This window comes from Xenia sp. Carnegie-2017, unplaced genomic scaffold (assembly GCF_021976095.1).
Source record: "Xenia sp. Carnegie-2017 unplaced genomic scaffold, XeniaSp_v1 HiC_scaffold_20, whole genome shotgun sequence".
In the NCBI taxonomy this organism is placed as follows: domain Eukaryota; kingdom Metazoa; phylum Cnidaria; class Anthozoa; order Malacalcyonacea; family Xeniidae; genus Xenia; species Xenia sp. Carnegie-2017.
In genome coordinates, this window is record NW_025813483.1 from 7,967,583 (window position 1) to 7,989,857 (window position 22,275).

Genomic DNA, 22,275 nt, shown 5'->3' on the forward strand with positions numbered 1-22,275 from the left:
ATCAATCCCAAGAGAGGTTGACCATTGTTGCTAATGTTCTCCAAAGCCCTAGACCAAATCTGCCTGCTAGCAAAAGTAAACAAGGCAAGTCATCTATTGTGCATGCAAATCTTCAGGGTTCTGCTCATCAAGCATTGACTGTCCCAAGAAACGAACAGCCTCAAGGTATGCTGCTTTTCCGCTCACTGCCGAAAGAGATTGAATGAATGTACTAAAATTTTGCAACTGTAAGTCACCTTGCAAAGGGCATGATATATCTGGTACATTGACGTGAGGTAAATCACTTGACGCTAGTTCTTCAATGTCAAGATTGCTTGTGTTTGGTAGCATATCATCTTCATGGTATGCATTTCTAATGTTAACCCAAAACAATTGTTCAGGTGTTTTGTTTCCTTCTGTAGATATTTTATGGCTGTTGTGAGCAGCAACAAACTCGTCAAGGATTTTGTTGATTCGTGGCAGATACACTGAATGGAGGCAAAATATATCAGTGTCATTATTGACATTCAATACACCTTCACTTTCAAGTGCATAAAATTCAGATCTAAAACTTGTTAGAACTTGTTCATTTAGTGCTCTGTTATGTCTTTCGATTCTCTGATTGTGCACTGAATTCCCTACAACAACCGGCTTAGTTTCATTGCCTCGTGTTAAAATCATGTTGCGCCAGATGTCAACATTTTCGCCACCAAGATCGGTACGAATTCTATAAGGACGCCCATACTTCGAGACAGCACATAAGAAGTGATATAGAACAGTAGTTGCTCGATTGTTTGAAGAACAATGTGCAAATACCACTAATCGACTAAAACCATCGATACCATGGTGTATGACAAGTCTCCATCTAACAAGTTTATGGTTCCCATCAATATGCCAAATATAGTTGGGAAAAGGATTAGTATAAATGCGACGCTTTATTGGTTTACTTTTCTCTCTTCGACACCTAATGGATCAACCATATGAATGGCTTTTCTCACTTTTGTCGCTGAATGTAAAGACCCCTAGATTCAAGGTACCCTTGAACCATGACCTCGCCAGCCTTAGGATGATTTTGTTTAATGGCGTCCACTTCTTTCTCTATTTCGTCTTGTGACAATTGTGAAAAGTTTTCTCGATACAACCCATACTCCGACATTGCTTTGTAGACCACTGACCTGTCGACTTTCAACTGTCTGGCAATTTCCACAATCGTAAGTCGTAACTGAAGCAAATTTTCCAATACATCCCTTGGAATTATTTTCTTTGGTCGACCAACTCTTCCTGAATTGTTACTGATTAAAATGAAATGAGTTCAATACAAATGTAGTACTATAGAAATACCACATAATATTTGCTAAGTTTTCTTACCCCTCATTTTCATCATTTGAGTTGGAATTCTGGCAAAGTTATAAATTTATCAAAATTTAACGATGTTTTCACTTGGATGCACCCATATACACTAGAATGTTACCTGTGGTTCATTATTATTTTCGTGGGCAGTAGCTGCATCAGAGGACTAAAATTGTAAGAATTTTATCACGTAAAATCGACGACCTCGTGATTCGACGCATATCACACATTGAATATTTACAAGTATGAAAGGAGAATATTTTGCTTTGTATCTTACCTCTTCATGTTGATCTCGCAGTGCCTCGTGTACTGCTCTTCCTACGGCCTCGGTAATTGCTCTTTGGAGATTGTGCGTTTGAGACATATTTATTTGACAAAAAAGACAAATAGAAAACACGCCGAGCGGGAAACTTACAGACAAAATGAAATTTTTCGCGACAAGCGATCTAATTTCAATAACGCGACAGTGCGGAAATGAGTGCTTATCCAGGGGGGGGGACTGAGAAAATTATTTTATTGCTTGCTGACGTCATTTGGCACGCCAAGTGTCTCGAAATTATTTTGGTTATTTATAAATAACCATTTTTTCGCGTGCGCAGAAACTGGTTATTTAATAAATAACCAATTTTCGGCGTGTGTAGAAAATGGTTATTTAATAAATAACCAATTTTCGATGTTTTCATAAAGTGGTTATTTATTAAATAACCAAAATAAGAAATTGGTTATTTAATAAATCAGGGAAAATTACAGTGTTATGCGGTTAAATAATAAAACCACAGATGGCGCCCCATATATTAGTGTTTGGCACTAGGCTTTAAACTTCATATGAGTCTGCACAGTCCATTTGACAAATTTTTCAATTTCATAGTCGTGGTAACGACAAGCTGGATCTATTTTCATCGCTTTCTGAGTGATTAAATCGTTTGGTCACATAAATGTACGCAAAATCATCTGAGCATGCGCAGTACGCTTGGAAATGCGCAGTACAAGCAAAGTCTATTTGACCAATTGTCTGAGTAAACGATCATGGAAATGACCAACTGCATTTATTAGAATCAATTAGGGGTAGATAACTTGCTTACTAACAAATTATTAAAGATATCAACTGAGCATGCGCAGTTCACTTGACAGTTTTTGACTTCATAGTTATGGCAACGACCAGCTGCATCTACAAGCACCGAATTTGAAGTAAATAGCATGCTTAGTAACAATTAAATGGATAAATCATCTGCGCATGCAGGTGGATGCGCAGTACATTCGACCAATTGTTTATAGTCATGGCAACGACTAACTATATGTACTTGCACTATATTTGTGGCAATTAGCTCACTTAGTCGCAAATTATCAAAGAAATCATCTGGGCATGCGCAGTAGTGACTTTAATAATACCGCAACTTTCGTAAGCCTCTGAATTTTGTATATATATATAAAGCCAATATTAGGTATAGTAGATGTCAACTAGCAGTGGAAGCTGGGTGCGATATGTATGCAGTGGCTTAGGGGTCCAGACGTTTCGGGTCGCGACCGCACTCTCCTGCGTACCCCGAGCAAAGCCTATCGCAGGTGATCTCGGGGTCTGATGGGCGGAAGCTTGCTATTGCATCTCCCAAGTAGGATAGCGTGGAGGGGCCGAAATCTCCTACCGAAACGTTAACATGCGGCGTTCTAGTGCCTCGGCTTAAGCAGGTATCGGGAAGCATGGACCGAAAACGGGGTTTTTTGCTTTTGAATTTAATGTTTTTTTGTATAAAAGAAACTAGAACATTCAAGGATATTGCAAAGTTAAAAAATTCCGCCTTAATGACTTATAATTTAAACCAACTGTAAATATGTTTATACGCTTTTACATGTTAACTTTTACAAGGTAACTATCTCATAACTCTCTCGTGATGAACGAGAGCCTCCTTATACAATATAACTCTCATATCATGAACAAAAGTATCCATGAGCTTCATGGAAAAAATGGATTATCTAATTCTTATAATAGATTTTACAAAGTTAGCATTTAATAAGCCAAGCCATTTGTATCGTTTAAATCAGGTCAGTAGAGTCCTGAGAAGGACTGCTGGTGTTGATGTTGACTGACGTTTCGACAACTTTAGTGGTAGTTATCTTCAGAGTCAAGTGAGGAGTAAACGTCAGGTTTGCCATATTTGTTATCTGCTTGCAGACGTTTACTCCTCACTCGACTTTGAAGATGACAACCACTAAGGTTGTCGAAACATCAGTCAACATCAACACCAACAGCCCTTCTCAGCACTCTACTAACCTGTACAAACATGATAACGATACTCCCGAGCTCAAACAATTCACTTGAATATTTTGATAAATTATCGACTTGTTACTCACCTTTGGCAAAATAAAGTTTTCAATTGCTTTAAACGACGAACCGTTTTCTGTTGTACCAGGGTCTTGGAAAGAGAAATAAACAGATATAATTTCGCTCTGAAACGAGATAAAACAATTTAGATCAAATAACTTGTAAACGGTATTTATAAACTGCATGGTTTAACCTTAGTTGTTCTGTCGTAGAGTCGAACAGAAGAGTTTCTTTTTGAATTCAACGATGATAAAGAGATGCCAAGACGAGTCAAAATAATGGGACGGATGATCTGTATAAAAATAATTGTATTGTATTGCCAACCCAAATTTTTACTCCTGAAGCCAAACAGACACTTTATGCAACAGGTTTCAGACTTTGTTCAGAAGGTCCCAAAGTTCAATGCAACAGTGTCCGTTGAGCAGTTCTTAATGGCTACAAATAACTAACTAATACTCACATCAAAGTCCCATCCGATAGATCCACTGTGAAAATATCTCAAATTTTCTTCATTTGCTCGTTTGTAAGCAATTACTTCATTTTCGTAGTCTAAACATCAATATGACAAACATATAAACACGTTTGATCATGCACTCGTTCCAGCCTCTATGACGGTAAAATCTCCATGAGAGATAGCAACACATATTTCCATCAAGACTGTCTGATCTTCGCTACAAATACATACAGCAATGATAAATTCGCAGCAGTGGCTGATTAATAATTATGGAGCATGTAGGCTAAGGCAAAATTACGAGGCCTGGTGATATTTAATCCCTCCACTAAGCTCAGTCTCTTGACAACGTTTGCGTTCTTTACGTTCCTTTGCCTTTGCATTTCCTAGCTTGCGTTTGTAAAACATAGTGTGAACGATACAAAAGAAATTAATAGTTCAAAATAAACTTTAAAAATTATCAAAACAGTCTGCAGAAATAGGGAAATCCTCGTCAGTTCTTAGCCTCGCGCATTTAAACACTAGATGGTACGAAAGTCTTTTCGTCGATATTCAATCGCACGTACGGTTTTCAACATCATAAATGGTCTAAAAACGGCACTTTTAGCAAGTTCCAAGCAGCAAAAAGTAAAAACTAACAATGTCTTGGTTTACTTTTCGTAATGAGTAATCCACAACTGATTAACTTTAAATATCACATGTATAGTAGGTTATGTTCGACGTTTGTAAATATGTGCCTCGTTAGTTTATCGCCTGCATCGAGATTCCAACGTCATATTGTTTTATATCGGCTTTTTCCAGGCGCCAAACCTCACAACTATCAAATCAAAAGTAAATTTTCAAACTTGGAGATTCGATTTTCTTTCTTTCGCATTTGTAAGGATCAATCCTGAACTCTGGAGGAACGTAACATGCATTATTTGAAACGATGAACTTCACCAACACTCTAAAACAACAATGGAATAGTAACCAACACTTTATTTTTCAGATTTAGTCATTGTACTTAGTTATATCACTGGTACAATTTTTTTTGCGACAGAAACGGTTGTTGGGAACTCTGGCCAAGAAAACCACAGCAAAGAAAGGGATATTTTAGGCAAGTGTACCGTGAACCGTTATTTCTTGTGAATATTCGAGTTTAGCCTCAATACAATGACGTTAGTCAACACAGTTAAATTTATCATATGACAAAGAATGCAGTTTGCATGAGTTGTTCTTGTGTAGAACAAAACTGATAAACGAAACTAAAGACCTTGCTGTTGGTATATTCAATAGGCCATCATAGAAACGCACAACGCTACACTACTTAAAGAATGGCGGTCAGCTAAAATGTCCAATTCGATTCTACGTAGATCTGACAATTGCTAAAACGTTACTCATATCGGTAATCAGATTAGTTTACCAAACATTTCACTGGTATTGAAGACATACGTTGTAAACGTTCTCTGGTATTGAAGAAATACGTTGTAAACGTTCTCTGGTATTGAAGAAATACTTTGTAAACGCTCTCTGGTATTGAAGAAATACGTTGTAAACGTTCTCTGGTATTGAAGACATACGTTGTAAACGTTCTCTGGTATTGAAGAAATACGTTGTAAACGTTCTCTGGTATTGAAGAAATACGTTGTAAACGTTCTCTGGTATTGAAGAAATACGTTGTAAACGTTCTCTGGTATTGAAGAAATACGTTGTAAACGTTCTCTTGTATTGAAGAAATACGTTGTAAACGTTCTCTGGTATTGAAGACATACGTTGTAAACGTTCTCTGGTATTGAAGAAATACGTTGTAAACGTTCTCTGGTATTGAAGAAATACGTTGTAAACGTTCTCTGGTATTGAAGAAATACGTTTTAAACGTTCTCTGGTATTGAAGAAATACGTTTTAAACGTTCTCTGGTATTGAAGAAATACGTTGTAAACGTTCTCTGGTATTGAAGAAATACTTTGTAAACGTTCTCTGGTATTGAAGAAATACGTTGTAAACGTTCTCTGGTATTGAAGAAATACGTTGTAAACGTTCTCTGGTATTGAAGAAATACGTTGTAAACGTTCTCTGGTATTGAAGAAATACGTTGTAAACGTTCTCTGGTATTGAAGAAATACGTTGTAAACGTTCTCTGGTATTGAAGAAATACGTTGTAAACGTTCTCTGGTATTGAAGAAATACGTTGTAAACGTTCTCTGGTATTGAAGAAATACGTTGTAAACGTTCTCTGGTATTGAAGAAATACGTTGTAAACGTTCTCTGGTATAGAAGAAATACGTTGTAAACGTTCTCTGGTATTGAAGAAATACGTTGTAAACGTTCTCTGGTATTGAAGAAATACGTTGTAAACGTTCTCTGGTATTGAAGAAATACGTTGTAAACGTTCTCTGGTATTGAAGAAATACGTTGTAAACGTTCTCTGGTATTGAAGAAATACGTTGTAAACGTTCTCTGGTATTGAAGAAATACGTTGTAAACGTTCTCTGGTATTGAAGAAATACGTTGTAAACGTTCTCTGGTATTGAAGAAATACGTTGTAAACGTTCTCTGGTATTGAAGAAATACGTTGTAAACGTTCTCTGGTATTGAAGAAATACGTTGTAAACGTTCTCTGGTATTGAAGAAATACGTTGTAAACGTTCTCTGGTATAGAAGAAATACGTTGTAAACGTTCTCTGGTATTGAAGAAATACGTTGTAAACGTTCTCTGGTATTGAAGAAATACGTTGTAAACGTTCTCTGGTATTGAAGAAATACGTTGTAAACGTTCTCTGGTATTGAAGAAATACGTTGTAAACGTTCTCTGGTATTGAAGAAATACGTTGTAAACGTTCTCTGGTATTGAAGACATACTTTGTAAACGTTCTCTGGTATTGAAAAAATACGTTGTAAACGTTCTCTGATATTGAAGAAATACGTTGTAAACGTTCTCTGGTATTGAAGAAATACTTTGTAAACGTTCTCTGGTATAGAAGAAATACGTTGTAAACGTTCTCTGGTATTGAAGACATACTTTGTAAACGTTCTCTGGTATTGAAAAATACGTTGTAAACGTTCTCTGGTATTGAAGAAATACGTTGTAAACGTTCTCTGGTATTGAAGACATACGTTGTAAACGTTCTCTGGTATTGAAGAAATACGTTGTAAACGTTCTCTGTTATTGAAGAAATACGTTGTAAACGTTCTCTGGTATTGAAGAAATACGTTGTAAACGTTCTCTGGTATTGAAGAAATACGTTGTAAACGTTCTCTGGTATTGAAGAAATACGTTGTAAACGTTCTCTGGTATTGAAGACATACTTTGTAAACGTTCTCTGGTATTGAAAAAATACGTTGTAAACGTTCTCTGATATTGAAGACATACGTTGTAAACGTTCTCTGGTATTGAAGACATACTTTGTAAACGTTCCTGGTATAGAAGAAATACGTTGTAAACGTTCTCTGATATTGAAGACATACGTTGTAAACGTTCTCTGGTATTGAAGAAATACGTTGTAAACGTTCTCTGGTATTGAAGAAATACTTTGTAAACGTTCTCTGATATTGAAGACATACGTTGTAAACGTTCTCTGGTATTGAAGAAATACTTTGTAAACGTTCTCTGGTATTGAAGAAATACGTTGTAAACGTTCTCTGGTATTGAAGAAATACTTTGTAAACGTTCTCTGGTATTGAAGAAATACGTTGTAAACGTTCTCTGGTATTAAAGAAATTCGTTGTAAACGCGACAGGCCAATTTGAAACACTGTTCTACACTTTACCTTCACAAATATTGTGTTTGCTGTAACGTTTCACACGCTAAGTAGCTCTAATTGAATACAAAACACACTACAGCTACCCTCAAGAAAATTCAGTGTTTTCCTGTGCTTCCTTTTATTTAGAGATGAATGTCGTCTTGCATAGCCAACCCATGATTCACGTAAACTTTGCCTCAAATCAAAGTTGCCGCGCGATGAAAGTATTCCAACGACCAAATCATAATGAGAATAATTCTCTGCTGTCAAGAACATTATTTTAAAACATTAAAGAAAACAAGTGGAAACACAAATACAAAATGGACTATGTAGGATAAAGTTTTAGATAACATGGTTAAATAACACTAGCGAAAGTTTCAATAAAAGATCACTCTTGATGAAAACATAAGACTGGAGTATATAAGGACTCAAGATTCAACATCAGATCACTCCTGATGAAGACACTAGACTGGAGTATATAAGGACTCAAGATTCAACATCAGATCACTCCAGATGAAGACATTAGTCTGGAGTATATAAGGACTCAAGATTCAACATCAGATCACTCCTGATGAAGACACTAGACTGGAGTATATAACGACTCAAGATTCAACATCAGATCACTCCTGATGAAAACATAAGACTGGAGTATATAAGGACTCAAGTTTCAACATCAGATCACTCCTGATGAAGACACTAGACTGGAGTATATAAGGACTCAAGTTTCAACATCAGATCACTCCTGATGAAGACACTAGACTGGAGTATATAAGGACTCAAGATTCAACATCAGATCACTCCTGATGAAAACATAAGACTGGAGTATATAAGGACTCAAGATTCAACATCAGATCACTCCTGATGAAGACACTAGACTGGAGTATATAAGGACTCAAGATTCAACATCAGATCACTCCTGATGAAAACATAAGACTGGAGTATATAAGGACTCAAGTTTCAACATCAGATCACTCCTGATGAAGACACTAGACTGGAGTATATAAGGACTCAAGTTTCAACATCAGATCACTCCTGATGAAGACACTAGACTGGAGTATATAAAGACTCAAGTTTCAACATCAGATCACTCCTGATGAAGACACTACGCTAGAGTATATGTAAACTCATCTTTCAAAACATATCGTTTATACTCAAGATATTAGATAGACGTACGACAATCTATAATGTCATATAAATCACGATAAAAAATCTGGTCCCCGGAGTCGACATGCTATCAGGCAGGCAACAAACAAAGATGAGATAGCTGTACAAACCTGTATTATCGCAGCAAAGCTTCAAATCTTTAACAACAAGATGATTATAGATGTATAACACGAAAATAGCGATCAATATTAGTAAAGTTGGCTTAAGGATGTCATTTAATGTAAACATAAGTTGAAATTAAACAGTTACAATTAACTATAGCGTATAAATATCTTTCCCTATGTAAAATAATCTATACATTATCCTCAATAACGAACTATACACATTGTTGCATTTTAATATATACGAACTTTGACCTCGGGTGTGTTGCGGAAACGTCATGTAAGGAGTCTTAAAGCATCAATATAAATTAGCAAACTTTGTGATCTATGTTACTTATTGAACTTAAATTGAGCAATACAAAATCTTAATCTTCAACAAAACATATCCAAAATATTACTATGAATGTATAAAAGTATACAATCGCTAAAAAGATCACATTTGCACGCTTATTCAAAACTCTTCTAAGGTTATCGTTTGCGCCTATTACGTAGGTTTGAGGGACAATATAAGTACATGCATGTACAACAAAGAACACGGGTGAAGGCTTTAATTCGTATTACTTACTTTTGAGTACAGCGCATGTGCAAGGAATGGTAGTTTACGAAGAGTTCGACCACTTAGTTGATAACTTTTTCTAAACAAGAAAATGAGAGAAAGAATACTTCGTAGGTTTATCACAGTGAGACGCTTGACTGCTCCTTGCAAGTTCAAAGGAGAAGGGCCTCCCAAAGAAACCTAACCAAAAGTCAACCAATATTCGTGATTATTTGAGAGTGGTCCATTACTTGATAACTACTGACTACGATAACAAAGAAAAAACATCTTTACGCCTTAAATGTAGATGTAATACAAAGTTAAATTTTATTTATGTTGCAAGTATTAAGACGGTATATTTTAAACCTCAGTCCTAAATTATTTGAGAACTCATCTGAACATGCACAAACAACTCAACAAACTGTTCGAGTTTACAATCATGGCAATGACAAACAGAACAAGCTTGCATCCTTCTGTGGTTCACTTGGTCACATATTGGGAAATCATAAATTTCAATCATAATGAGAAATTTAGTCATTTAACAAATTTTTCATATTCATAGTGATGGCAACAACAAGCTGGACCTATTTTCATCACTTACTGAGTAATTAATCGCTTGGTCACAAAAATATAAGAAGATCATCTGAGCATGCGCAGTACGCTTGGGCATGCAGCACGCTCAAGCATGCAAAGTCCACTTGACCAATTGTCCGAGTTGATAGTCATGGAAACGACCAACTACATTTACTAGCATCAATTAGGGAGTATATAACTTGCTTATTAACAAACTATTAAAGATATCAACTGAGCATGCGCAGTTAAATTGATTGGCTGCCAATGTTCATGGTCATGGCAACGACCAATTGCATCTACTAGCCCCGATTTTGAAGTAAATAGCATGTTTAGTAACAATTTAATGGAGAAATCATCTGCGCATGCGCTCGAGCATGCGCAGCCCACTCGACTAATTGTTTATAGTCATGGCAACGACTAACTAGATGTACTTGCACTACATCTGGGGCAATTATCCCACTTAATCGCAAATTATCAAAGAAATTATCTGGGCATGCGCAGTTGTGACTTTAATAATACCACAAATTTCGTAAGCCTCTAAATTTTGTATATATAAATATAAATCTATAGCTTCATATAGTAGATGTCAACTAGCAGTGGAAGCTGGGTGCGATATAGTATGCAGTGGCTTAGGGTCCACACTTCGGTGGCGACCGCACTCTCCTGCGTACCCCGAGCAAAGCCTATCGCAGGTGATCTCGGGGTCTGATGGGCGGAAGCTTGCTATTGCATCTCCCAAGTAGGATAGCGTGGAGGGGCCGAAATCTGCTACCGAAACGTTAACATGCCGCGTTTTAGTGCCTTACGCTTAAGAAGGTATCGGGAAGCATGGACCGAAAACGGGTTTTTCCTTTCAAAATTTGTCTTTTTTCTTTACAAGAATTCTTCTCATAAAAGAAACTAGAACATACTGCCAGGGTTCAGACAACTTCTGAAAATCCCCCGGGCGTAGTTTCGTTTTCTTTGTAAAACGAGAAGAATACTAACTTGAAAACATGAAGACTGGGTGACATAATATTTACCATAAACTAAGACAAGAAATGTTTATTTTACTCTGTGACATCACTTTACTTTAAAGTGAAAGGTTTGAACATGGGAGTATCGTTACATGTTTGTAGATGTAGATCGTCCAGGTTAGTAAAGTCCTGAAAAGAACTGTTGTTGTTGATGCTGACTCTAAAGATGACTACCGCTAAGGTTGTTAAGAAGTCAGTCAACATCAACATCAACAGTCCTTCGCAGGACACCACTAACCTCGACGATCTACATCTACAAACATCTACTCACTTACTCGGCTATCTTCTTTAATTCAAGACTACAGTGTGTTACATCGTTGTCGACAAAGCTACAATGGAAAATAGGGAAAAAGTTGTACATCGGAAAAGAAAACCATGTCATCAACATAGAAGTGAACAAAAATTTCTAACAAACACCGTCAATTTTCGTCAAAATAAAATTTCGTGTATTTTTCAGTTGTACCTTAAATCCAAAATTTGAGTGGCTGGTGATATGATACTGGTCTGTGATGAAACGGTGAACATTAATTTTGATTATTAAAAATTATCTACAATGCAATCGTTTGCAATCAATTTCTATATAGCTGCACACCTCTCTATTTAAGCAACATGTTTGTATAACTTGCACAAACGACTATATTGTGGTATGGAAATAAAGCAGTAGACGTAAAGGTACAAAGTACTGAGAAGAGGGATATACTTCACGAGGCAAATTGTTGTTTTATATTGTATATGATGACAGGTTGCGGTAAGCCATTTCGGCGTTCCTTTGGCCAGAAAACATAATTGACCGGCAGCCATTTCGTTGATCACGTGCACAAGAAGACATAAGTTACATACAAACAAATGGTAAATTTTGTAAATAGCTTTGGCTGATGGCGGACCAATATACTGTTTGATGTCGGCTCTGTGGGCGAACAAATAGCGAAGTTAGATGAGAAAGTGAATTAAAAACTTTCGAGTCACAAACATATTTTCAACCTGTCCACGAACGCAACGTCTATGGCTCTAGTTATGTTCGATGTTGTCAATATAATTACATTAGGATGTCTGAAATAAGAAGAAAACAACATTGGGGAAGACTAGGTTTAGCAAATAAACGCATAAATGTAGTTCAAATCAAGACTTCTGTAAATACGTAATTGATAGATAATAAGTATTTGACTGAGCAAAGTTGTCATCAAGCAAGTTTGTTCATGTCATATAAATATTTTCGTGCTTTTACCCTGTAAAAGCGACAACATTGTAGAGAAAGAAATAATACATAGTTCTAAAGATAGCAAATACCATAGTGAATGGTAAATGTAATATAATAAGGAAGATTGTTTTACTCTTGAACACAATACATAGAGACACATATATATAAGGATTTCCGGTTGTATTTCATAGTTGATACATCTTGACTTACAATTCACTGACTGACAACGTCAATCAAAACATGAACGACTTATTATATAGAATGTAAACGGTCCATATAAAACATCCGTTTCCCAAAAAATTAATGCCATTTCCAACCACCCAATCTTCCTCCAAGAATGAACAAACAGTAAGTTCTTATTAATTGTATTCATACAAATTCTATTAGTTTACATCGAAGTTTCGAATACTTGGCTATCATTTGAAAAATTGTTTTGATTTAGTCAAATTTTATATTACATACGTATGATCTTATTTTAATTACAAAAAATTTCTATGAGAATATCAAGTGTACGCTGCTTGAAATTTTGTGCAAGTTATTTCAAAATAGGTGGCAGAAGTCTCTTTTGGAATACTTGAATTTCTTTTGAAATTCTTCACTAAATTAGAGAGCGAGGGAACTCTCTAGTTTAGTTAGAATATTGTAAAAATCTTTTATGTGCATGTTTTGTGTTTTGTGCATGTTTATGATCATCTGCAAACACCGAAGAATGGAAGTCGAAAATTTTGTCTTCTCGAAACATGCCTTCTTTAAATTTTAATATCTTCTCCAAAAATAAGTAATAAATATTGGTTTAACTTACTGCAAGAAGCGTTGCTTGACAATGACAGGTTACGGCAATGTGATTCTGAAAGAAATTGAAGCAAAGAAGATTTGATGAACGATACAAACAAATACATGCTTACATCTCTGTTCTGCTATTCTTGATCTTATCGACCTCTGCATCTGAAAAATACTGAGGAAAAAGTTGCAGTATGATGAAGCAAACAAGCAAACAACTGACAAACAAACACATACCGCAGTCTCAATCTTCATCGTTCAGTGCCATGAATAACTGTAAGAATAATGTTAAAATACAATCATGACGAACTGTAGGAGCATATAAATTTTCAAAAACCAGTGTTTGCAGACGATCTGTCGAAATTTCTATCAAAACTGGTACTTTACGATGATTTCCAGAAAACAGCTGTAAACTGCAAACATTTACAGGAAAGGTTTACTTTATGGCACAAAAGTTACTGTCAGATTTTTCAAACGAAGTCAATCATCTCCATTGAACATAATGGACAGACGAGCATTCATGACGAGCCCTCAAGTTGGATTCGAAAATTTGGAAACAGTTTCCTCTCCCGAGGAATTATCTTTATGATTGCAATAGTTCTATACAATCATGCAAAATAGCTATTTTGGCTAAATCATTTACCAAACAGTAGAACATCACCGGAAGTTAAATTTTTTATTGCTTTGTAGACACTGTTATAACATCCCTCAATATTATAATAGTGCAATCATAGGCACAAATAAACCATTAAATATTCAAAGTAGACGGCTAGTCTGACTGGCTCGTGATAATCATTTCGCATAGATGTTGAGTTTAAAGATTTTTGCAATACTCTGCCAGCGTATTGCAATTTCTCTTTTCAACCATGATGATTGATTTAATGTAAATTAGATTTTGTTTTAATTTTACACAAGATATGAGCGCAAGAAGCACTCTTATATTACTGCACAAGAAGGTGCTTTTGGTGCTGTCTTTGGTCATACTAGTCTTACAGCACAAGCAAAAGTGATTATTAATTGTGAAACAAGACAGAATAAATGAAGGATTAGAATGAACATGAGCATAAACGAAACAATATTCAAAAGAATTTCCATTTTCCTGGTCTTTTAGGTCTCGCAAGAAAACAAAATTGAATGCATGGTACACACGAATAGAATAAGCATAAACGATAAAACTTTATTTCTTTTTCTCTTCAGAGTTTACACAGAAAGACATGGAAATCTTCTTTCGTTTTTCTCTTGTTCTTTTTGTGTTCTTCTTTCAGCTAATGCCTAACACATTTCCTTAAGCCTGTCTAATGGTGTAACTTCGCCCTTTTGAGTGGGTGGGAGGAGCTTTAGGAATAAATTTGCCCATAAAAGCGTGGTGTTATTTTTATGTTGTTTCCTAAGCTGAAAGAAGTATAAAATATTGAAAAGAAGAATATGATTTTGATGTTTTTTCTGTAAACCCTCGAGAGAGTCATAAGCACGCTCGTTGCTTATGCTTGTGATTACGTAGATGTTAATGTTCCAACTTTTGCTTATTGTTTTCTTTAACACTTTATTGACACTTGACACAACATTCAAAAATAGATATATTCTATTCAAACAGTTCATGAAAAAAATTATTGCTTTGTTCAGACAGTTGGATTGGCTGGATTTGAACAGGACGTTCTATACGAGAAGGGATTACGTTGGTTTTATTCAGTTATTTTGGGGATGATTGACGTATTATCAGTGTACCGTATGTCAAGAAGCATCCTATGGTGATACAGGTGAGCCATCACCCCTCAGATTAAGCTCTAGGATATGTTTGCTACAATGACGGAATCGTTGTAACAAAGTCTTCTGTTCTTACTTCATATGCTTCATCTTGTTTTATACAGTTTTCCAAAATGACTCAACTGTAAATATTGTATAACAAGCACGATTAAAAGCGTGTATATAAATTTGTAAAATTTAAGAATTGCCCAAGAATTTGTCCAAACAATTAATTTTTTGAGAAATTTCCAGAAATTTCCTTCAAATAGGCCATTCTTTTCTGAGAAATTTCCTTAGAAATAAGACCACATTTGACCATCGTTATCATGTTAACTACTTCATGTAAAAGTTATATATCGTCTTCCAAGAAAACAACATAACAATTTTTAATTTTAAACCTCACAAGCATTCGTTCTCCGCAAGAATATTTCTCTCCACATATCTGTTGTAAAAGAGTGAAAGACAAATAATATTTTAAAGAACATATAAAGTTTTTTTTGAAAGCTGAAACAAGGTAATAGATATATATGTTATTGTTATGCCTGAGTCTGACTTTGAGTTTCATAGCGGGAAATTGAAACGATATTTATTTTTTATTTCTACATAGCAAAGATATTTAAGTTTTTTTTCCTACACAGCCAATATTGTGAATAATCTTTTGTATAACATCTCTAACTAAAGCAATATCGTTAAAATGGATAAAGTTCAAGAACTTTCTGAAGCACTGCCTTTACCAAGTCAGCCATTCTTAAACGTCGAAGTAAATGAATGCAAAGAAAGGTTAGTTCATAATATGAACAAAGGACTGTATGCAGAAGGATATTGAATTGCATTTCATGTAATAATCTAGTTGAGTGAGTCTGTGTTAGTGAAACCATGCTACAGGTGAAACTAGGTAATGAACAAATCATGTTTTGTTTTGTAAAGAAACTTGAATAATTTTAATATGTTACTAGATTGACGTCACTGGTCATATGTTGTGCTTCAACAGACTCACTTCTTCAAATACCACTGTGCTGTCAAAACGTGAACAAAACCATTTATTCAATTTGATAATAAGCATTAACATCTTAATAGTATTTACCACTTTATTTTAGCACTATCCCAGAGTATAGAATTATAAAGCTTGTCAAAGACTTTCTTATCAACATGAAAACAATTCATGGCGACTCATGTTTCGTAGAATTTGTTGATCCTTTTTAATGGAACATGTCAAGAGCATAACTATTGTGTATGACACAGATAATTTTTCAACATATGGCAAGGTTATTGACCCTATGATCAGACAATATTTACTTTCGCATGTGAGAGTAGGTTGTTCACACCCCTGGTATGTCACACATCCCTTTTGTTGAACCCCGAGGCATGGACCGAAAACGGGATTGTTTGGTTTTCAAAATTTAACTTTTTCTTTACAAGAATTCTTCTCATAAAAAAAACTAGAACGTCCAAGGATACTTCAAAGGTTCAAAAAATTTCTGCCTTTTTGAACTTTAACTTAAACAAACACTAAGCATGTTTATACGTTTTTACTTATTACCTTTTACAACGTAACTTTCTCATAACTTTCTCGTGATGAACAAGAGCCTCCTTATACAATATGACTCTTTCATCATGAACGAACGCATCCATGGGCTTCACGGAAAAAAGGGATTATGTACTTTGTTATAATAGTTTCTACAAAGATAACATTTATTAAGCTAAGAAATTTGAAAATAAATATATTTGAGTTATTAGCAAATAACAAGTCGAGAATTCATTGATCATACTCATTCCAATTGGTCTGGAACAACCATGACATTTATAATTTTGACCATCCAACCCTTTATCAAGGGCTATATTGTTAATCTTGTAAACTTAAATAAAAGTTGCAAAGCAAAACAATTGAAAGTGTAATATTTACATTTTTAATCGTCTTGTTTTCTAAATTTGATGTTGAGTTTACAACATGTCCTTTTTCGGATTATACTTTGTATTTATAATTCACGACATAACAATAAAATTACGTGGCAATCTTAGTTGCAGTACACACATGGATAGTAATGGATTGCGATTTACGTAACATCAAAATAAAATGTAGTGTTTTTACCTTTTAGAAAGTCGTATGGATAATTTTTGAGCAAGCGCCTTGCATAAGGATGTTTCACCAGTACCGGTTGGCTCTGTGAAAGTTTTAAAGAAAAGCTCAACTCATTCTTCTGGATATTTGCAGTAGATCACGTGAAGACAAACATGATGTACTATGAGTGGTAAATGCTGGTGTTTGATTGGCTTCGTTGTTTGTTTTCGAGTGACGTCACAGCGGTACACAAACATGGTAGCCTTGACGTCATTTAATAGTTGGCTCGTTAAAACACCATCACGTCTCTCGCGTTTCATTCTATCTGATTGTAGCTAACTTATTCTTATCAATACTTTGATATGTGATTTTTCAATCTTGAATGTTATGAGTGATAAGAGATTTACTCCGTTAAGATGAGAGTTGTTACAAAGTCAACACACGCAAAAATAGAATCTAATTTGATTCGTAAAAAGATACACGTGACGGACGATGACGCAAGGACTCACGTCTGGTTACCAAGGAAACTAACTTACCATGCAATAAGATAACTTTATTTCACGAGATGATGTTGAAATCCACGCCTCTAAAATATGATTCAAACACGTGACTAATATATACTTTGAAAATGTCATTGTTTGGGAGTGATTTTAAAAGATGGAAAAACGAACGATTTTGCAATTTGGCTCTAAAAGTCTTCAGTTCAATAGTTTCATTTCACACGACAAACCTGTCGGAGAAGAGAAGTGTCGTTGCCGCATATTTTAGCAACTAAAAAAATAAGATAAAAATGAGATACATGAAATATCATAGTCATGGCACGACATATACTTTCGTAAATAAATTAGAACAACAAAATTTTTAACATTTTTTAATCGATATAACTCGCTAGAATTGCTGAGATGTGTATTTTTAATGTTCACTAAATAAGCTTTGTCACCACTACGGTGCACAATGTCATCGCTTGCGTGAACCTTTTGAAAATATTAGAGATTAATAAGTTAGCAGATCAGTAACTCCGTTGATCAGTAACTCCGAGTACATAATGTACATTGGAAAATAGGAGAAATTAGGAAAATCCTTATAAAAACCTATTTGACGTTTCGACAGCTAACTGTTTAAACGTTAACTTATTTCGGCGCTAAAGACGTCCTTAACAAGCTACAATTTAAACTTCGCTCACGAGAGAAATCATTAAATGTTCATTATGAAGAACAACCTGATTTTTCACATCCGAGTCAAAGAGCAAGCTTTCCCACAAGCCCTGAAAATCCTCTAAAAATGATGAAGTAATTGTATTAGTTGCTAATACTTATAACTCGTGAAAGCGAAAAGACCTGGGCTGAAGTGAGTTGACCACCTGCAGGCAAAATTTACCCACCTGTAGGCAAAAGCCAGTTGTCTGGAGCAGATATATCATCCTCAAGTTCTTCATATCCATGCCCCCCATCATGAAGTTGATAGACATGATACTTTAGCATAACTTTTTTCAAATCAATTATCTGTTAAAAGAATTATGAAGGTTTGACAGAAATATGTACTTCATGTAAATCTTCATTATCAAACTAAGTCAATCCTCTAAGAGTTCTTGCATTTTCTTTTCCGTGGGGTTCAACAAAAAGGGATGTGTGACATACCAGGGGGGTGTGAACAACCTACTCTCACACATGCGAAAGTAAATATTGTCTGATCATAGGGTCAATAACCTTGCCATATGTTGAAAAATTATCTGTGTCATACACAATAGTTATGCTCTTGACATGTTCCATTAAAAAGGATCAACAAATTCTACGAAACATGAGTCGCCATGAATTGTTTTCATGTTGATAAGAAAGTCTTTGACAAGCTTTATAATTCTATACTCTGGGATAGTGCTAAAATAAAGTGGTAAATACTATTAAGATGTTAATGCTTATTATCAAATTGAATAAATGGTTTTGTTCACGTTTTGACAGCACAGTGGTATTTGAAGAAGTGAGTCTGTTGAAGCACAACATATGACCAGTGACGTCAATCTAGTAACATATTAAAATTATTCAAGTTTCTTTACAAAACAAAAACATGATTTGTTCATTACCTAGTTTCACCTGTAGCATGGTTTCACTAACACAGACTCACTCAACTAGATTATTACATGAAATGCAATTCAATATCCTTCTGCATACAGTCCTTTGTTCATATTATGAACTAACCTTTCTTTGCATTCATTTACTTCGACGTTTAAGAATGGCTGACTTGGTAAAGGCAGTGCTTCAGAAAGTTCTTGAACTTTATCCATTTTAACGATATTGCTTTAGTTAGAGATGTTATACAAAAGATTATTCACAATATTGGCTGTGTAGGAAAAAACTTAAATATCTTTGCTATGTAGAAATAAAAAATAAATATCGTTTCAATTTCCCGCTATGAAACTCAAAGTCAGACTCAGGCATAACAATAACATATATATCTATTACCTTGTTTCAGCTTTCAAAAAAAACTTTATATGTTCTTTAAAATATTATTTGTCTTTCACTCTTTTACAACAGATATGTGGAGAGAAATATTCTTGCGGAGAACGAATGCTTGTGAGGTTTAAAATTAAAAATTGTTATGTTGTTTTCTTGGAAGACGATATATAACTTTTACATGAAGTAGTTAACATGATAACGATGGCCAAATGTGGTCTTATTTCTAAGGAAATTTCTCAGAAAAGAATGGCCTATTTGAAGGAAATTTCTGGAAATTTCTCAAAAAATTAATTGTTTGGACAAATTCTTGGGCAATTCTTAAATTTTTTACAAATTTATATACACGCTTTTTAATTGTGCTTGTTATACAATATTTACAGTTGAGTCATTTTGGAAAACTGTATAAAACAAGATGAAGCATATGAAGTAAGAACAGAAGACTTTGTTACAACGATTCCGTCATTGTAGCAAACATATCCTAGAGCTTAATCTGAGGGGTGATGGCTCACCTGTATCACCATAGGATGCTTCTTGACATACGGTACACTGATAATACGTCAATCATCCCCAAAATAACTGAATAAAACCAACGTAATCCCTTCTCGTATAGAACGTCCTGTTCAAATCCAGCCAATCCAACTGTCTGAACAAAGCAATAATTTTTTTCATGAACTGTTTGAATAGAATATATCTATTTTTGAATGTTGTGTCAAGTGTCAATAAAGTGTTAAAAACAATAAGCAAAAGTTGGAACATTAACATCTACGTAATCACAAGCATAAGCAACGAGCGTGCTTATGACTCTCTCGAGGGTTTACAGAAAAAAACATCAAAAATCATATTCTTCTTTTCAATATTTTATACTTCTTTCAGCTTAGGAAACAACATAAAAATAACACCACGCTTTTATGGGCAAATTTATTCCTAAAGCTCCTCCCACCCACTCAAAAGAGCGAAGTTACACCATTACACAGGCTTAAGGAAATGTGTTAGGCATTAGCTGAAAGAAGAACACAAAAAAGAACAAGAGAAAAACGAAAGAAGATTTCCATGTCTTTCTGTGTAAACTCTGAAGAGAAAAAGAAATAAAGTTTTATCGTTTATGCTTATTCTATTCGTATGTACCATGCATTCAATTTTGTTTTCTCGCGAGACCTAAAAGACCAGGAAAACGGAAATTCTTTTGAATATTGTTTTGTTTATGCTCATGTTGATTCTAATCCTTCATTTATTCTGTCTTGTTTCACAATTAATAATCACTTTTGCTTGTGCTGTAAGACTAGTATGACCAAAGACAGCACCAAAAGCACCTTCTCGTGCAGTAATATAAGAGTGCTTCTTGCGCTCATATCTTGTGTAAAATTAAAACAAAATCTAATTTACATTAAATCAATCATCATGGTTGAAAAGAGAAATTGCAATACGCTGGCAGAGTATTGCAAAAATCTTTAAACTCAACATCTATGCGAAATGATTATCACGAGCCAGTCAGACTAGCCGTCTACTTTGAATATTTAATGGTTTATTTGTGCCTATGATTGCACTGTTATAATATTGAGGGATGTTATAACAGTGTCTACAAAGCAATAAAAAATTTAACTTCCGGTGATGTTCTAATGTTTGGTAAATGATTTAGCCAAAATAGCTATTTTGCATGATTGTATAGAACTATTGCAATCATAAAGATAATTCCTCGGGAGAGGAAACTGTTTCCAAATTTTCGAATCCAACTTGAGGGCTCGTCATGAATGCTCGTCTGTCCATTATGTTCAATGGAGATGATTGACTTCGTTTGAAAAATCTGACAGTAACTTTTTGTGCCATAAAAGTAAACCTTTCCTGTAAATGTTTGCAGTTTACAGCTGTTTTCTGGAAATCATCGTAAAGTACCAGTTTTGATAGAAATTTCGACAGATCGTCTGCAAACACTGGTTTTTTGAAAATTTATATGCTCCTACAGTTCGTCATGATTGTATTTTAACATTATTCTTACAGTTATTCATGGCACTGAACGATGAAGATTGAGACTGCGGTATGTGTTTGTTTGTCAGTTGTTTGCTTGTTTGCTTCATCATACTGCAACTTTTTCCTCAGTATTTTCAGATGCAGAGGTCGATAAGATCAAGAATAGCAGAACAGAGATGTAAGCATGTATTTGTTTGTATCGTTCATCAAATCTTCTTTGCTTCAATTTCTTTCAGAACCACATTGCCGTAACCTGTCATTGTCAAGCAACGCTTCTTGCAGTAAGTTAAACCAATATTTATTACTTATTTTTGGAGAAGATATTAAAATTTAAAGAAGGCATGTTTCGAGAAGACAAAATTTTCGACTTCCATTCTTCGGTGTTTGCAGATGATCATAAACATGCACAAAAACACAAAACATGCACATAAAAGATTTTTACAATATTCTAACTAAACTAGAGAGTTCCCTCGCTCTCTAATTTAGTGAAGAATTTCAAAAGAAATTCAAGTATTCCAAAAGAGACTTCTGCCACCTATTTTGAAATAACTTGCACAAAATTTCAAGCAGCGTACACTTGATATTCTCATAGAAATTTTTTGTAATTAAAATAAGATCATACGTATGTAATATAAAATTTGACTAAATCAAAACAATTTTTCAAATGATAGCCAAGTATTCGAAACTTCGATGTAAACTAATAGAATTTGTATGAATACAATTAATAAGAACTTACTGTTTGTTCATTCTTGGAGGAAGATTGGGTGGTTGGAAATGGCATTAATTTTTTGGGAAACGGATGTTTTATATGGACCGTTTACATTCTATATAATAAGTCGTTCATGTTTTGATTGACGTTGTCAGTCAGTGA

At 34.8% G+C, this 22,275-nt stretch overlaps 2 protein-coding genes, 2 long non-coding RNA genes and 1 pseudogene across 5 annotated transcripts; 1 reads left to right on the forward strand and 4 right to left on the reverse strand.

Moving 5' to 3' along the window:
* Positions 1-49: 49 nt before the first annotated feature.
* LOC124441609 lies at positions 50-1,814 on the reverse strand. The gene is made up of 5 exons (XM_046992085.1): positions 1,607-1,814; positions 1,451-1,495; positions 1,348-1,376; positions 978-1,271; positions 50-943 (listed from the first exon to the last, which is right to left on the reverse strand). Exons 1-5 carry the CDS (start codon positions 1,691-1,693, stop codon positions 94-96), a joined length of 1,305 nt encoding a protein of 434 aa, XP_046848041.1. The 5' UTR covers positions 1,694-1,814; the 3' UTR covers positions 50-93.
* Positions 1,815-7,962: 6,148 nt separating this feature from the next.
* On the reverse strand, positions 7,963-9,456 carry LOC124443141. The gene is made up of 2 exons (XR_006947511.1): positions 9,095-9,456; positions 7,963-8,083 (listed from the first exon to the last, which is right to left on the reverse strand). It is a non-coding gene; the product is annotated as an uncharacterized LOC124443141 (long non-coding RNA).
* Positions 9,457-9,536: 80 nt separating this feature from the next.
* LOC124441610 (pachytene checkpoint protein 2 homolog) lies at positions 9,537-12,426 on the reverse strand. Its single transcript, XM_046992086.1, has 6 exons — positions 12,191-12,426; positions 12,050-12,116; positions 11,673-11,713; positions 11,485-11,538; positions 9,651-9,720; positions 9,537-9,566 (listed from the first exon to the last, which is right to left on the reverse strand). The coding sequence occupies exons 1-6, from the start codon at positions 12,280-12,282 to the stop codon at positions 9,537-9,539; spliced, it is 354 nt and encodes a 117-aa protein (XP_046848042.1). The 5' UTR covers positions 12,283-12,426.
* A 2,297-nt stretch (positions 12,427-14,723) lies between these two features.
* Positions 14,724-16,099, forward strand: LOC124443147. 2 transcript variants are annotated; one of them, XR_006947520.1, is made up of 4 exons: positions 14,724-14,944; positions 15,337-15,444; positions 15,569-15,710; positions 15,887-16,099. It is a non-coding gene; the product is annotated as an uncharacterized LOC124443147 (long non-coding RNA). The 2 variants fall into 2 exon arrangements; XR_006947519.1 differs by having other exon boundaries at positions 14,725-14,944; positions 15,612-15,710.
* A 916-nt stretch (positions 16,100-17,015) lies between these two features.
* Positions 17,016-20,324, reverse strand: LOC124441611 (annotated as a pseudogene).
* Between the last annotated feature and the right edge of the window lie 1,951 nt (positions 20,325-22,275).

Excerpts from the sequence above, each read along its gene's own strand:
- LOC124441609 (XM_046992085.1), bottom strand. The coding sequence starts at position 1,693 with ATGTCTCAAACGCACAATCTCCAAAGAGCAATTACCGAGGCCGTAGGA. Across the intron at positions 1,496-1,606 it reads TGCGAGATCAACATGAAGAG|TCCTCTGATGCAGCTACTGC; the intron begins GTAAGATACAAA and ends TTACAATTTTAG. Across the intron at positions 1,272-1,347 it reads TCAAATGATGAAAATGAGGG|TAACAATTCAGGAAGAGTTG; the intron begins GTAAGAAAACTT and ends CATTTTAATCAG.
- LOC124441610 (XM_046992086.1), bottom strand. The coding sequence starts at position 12,282 with ATGTTGTTTTCTTCTTATTTCAGACATCCTAATGTAATTATATTGACA. Across the intron at positions 11,539-11,672 it reads ACTCAAATTTTGGATTTAAG|CTTTGTCGACAACGATGTAA; the intron begins GTACAACTGAAA and ends TTTCCATTGTAG. Across the intron at positions 9,721-11,484 it reads GAATTAAAGAAGATAGCCGA|AAAAAGTTATCAACTAAGTG; the intron begins GTAAGTGAGTAG and ends TTTCTTGTTTAG.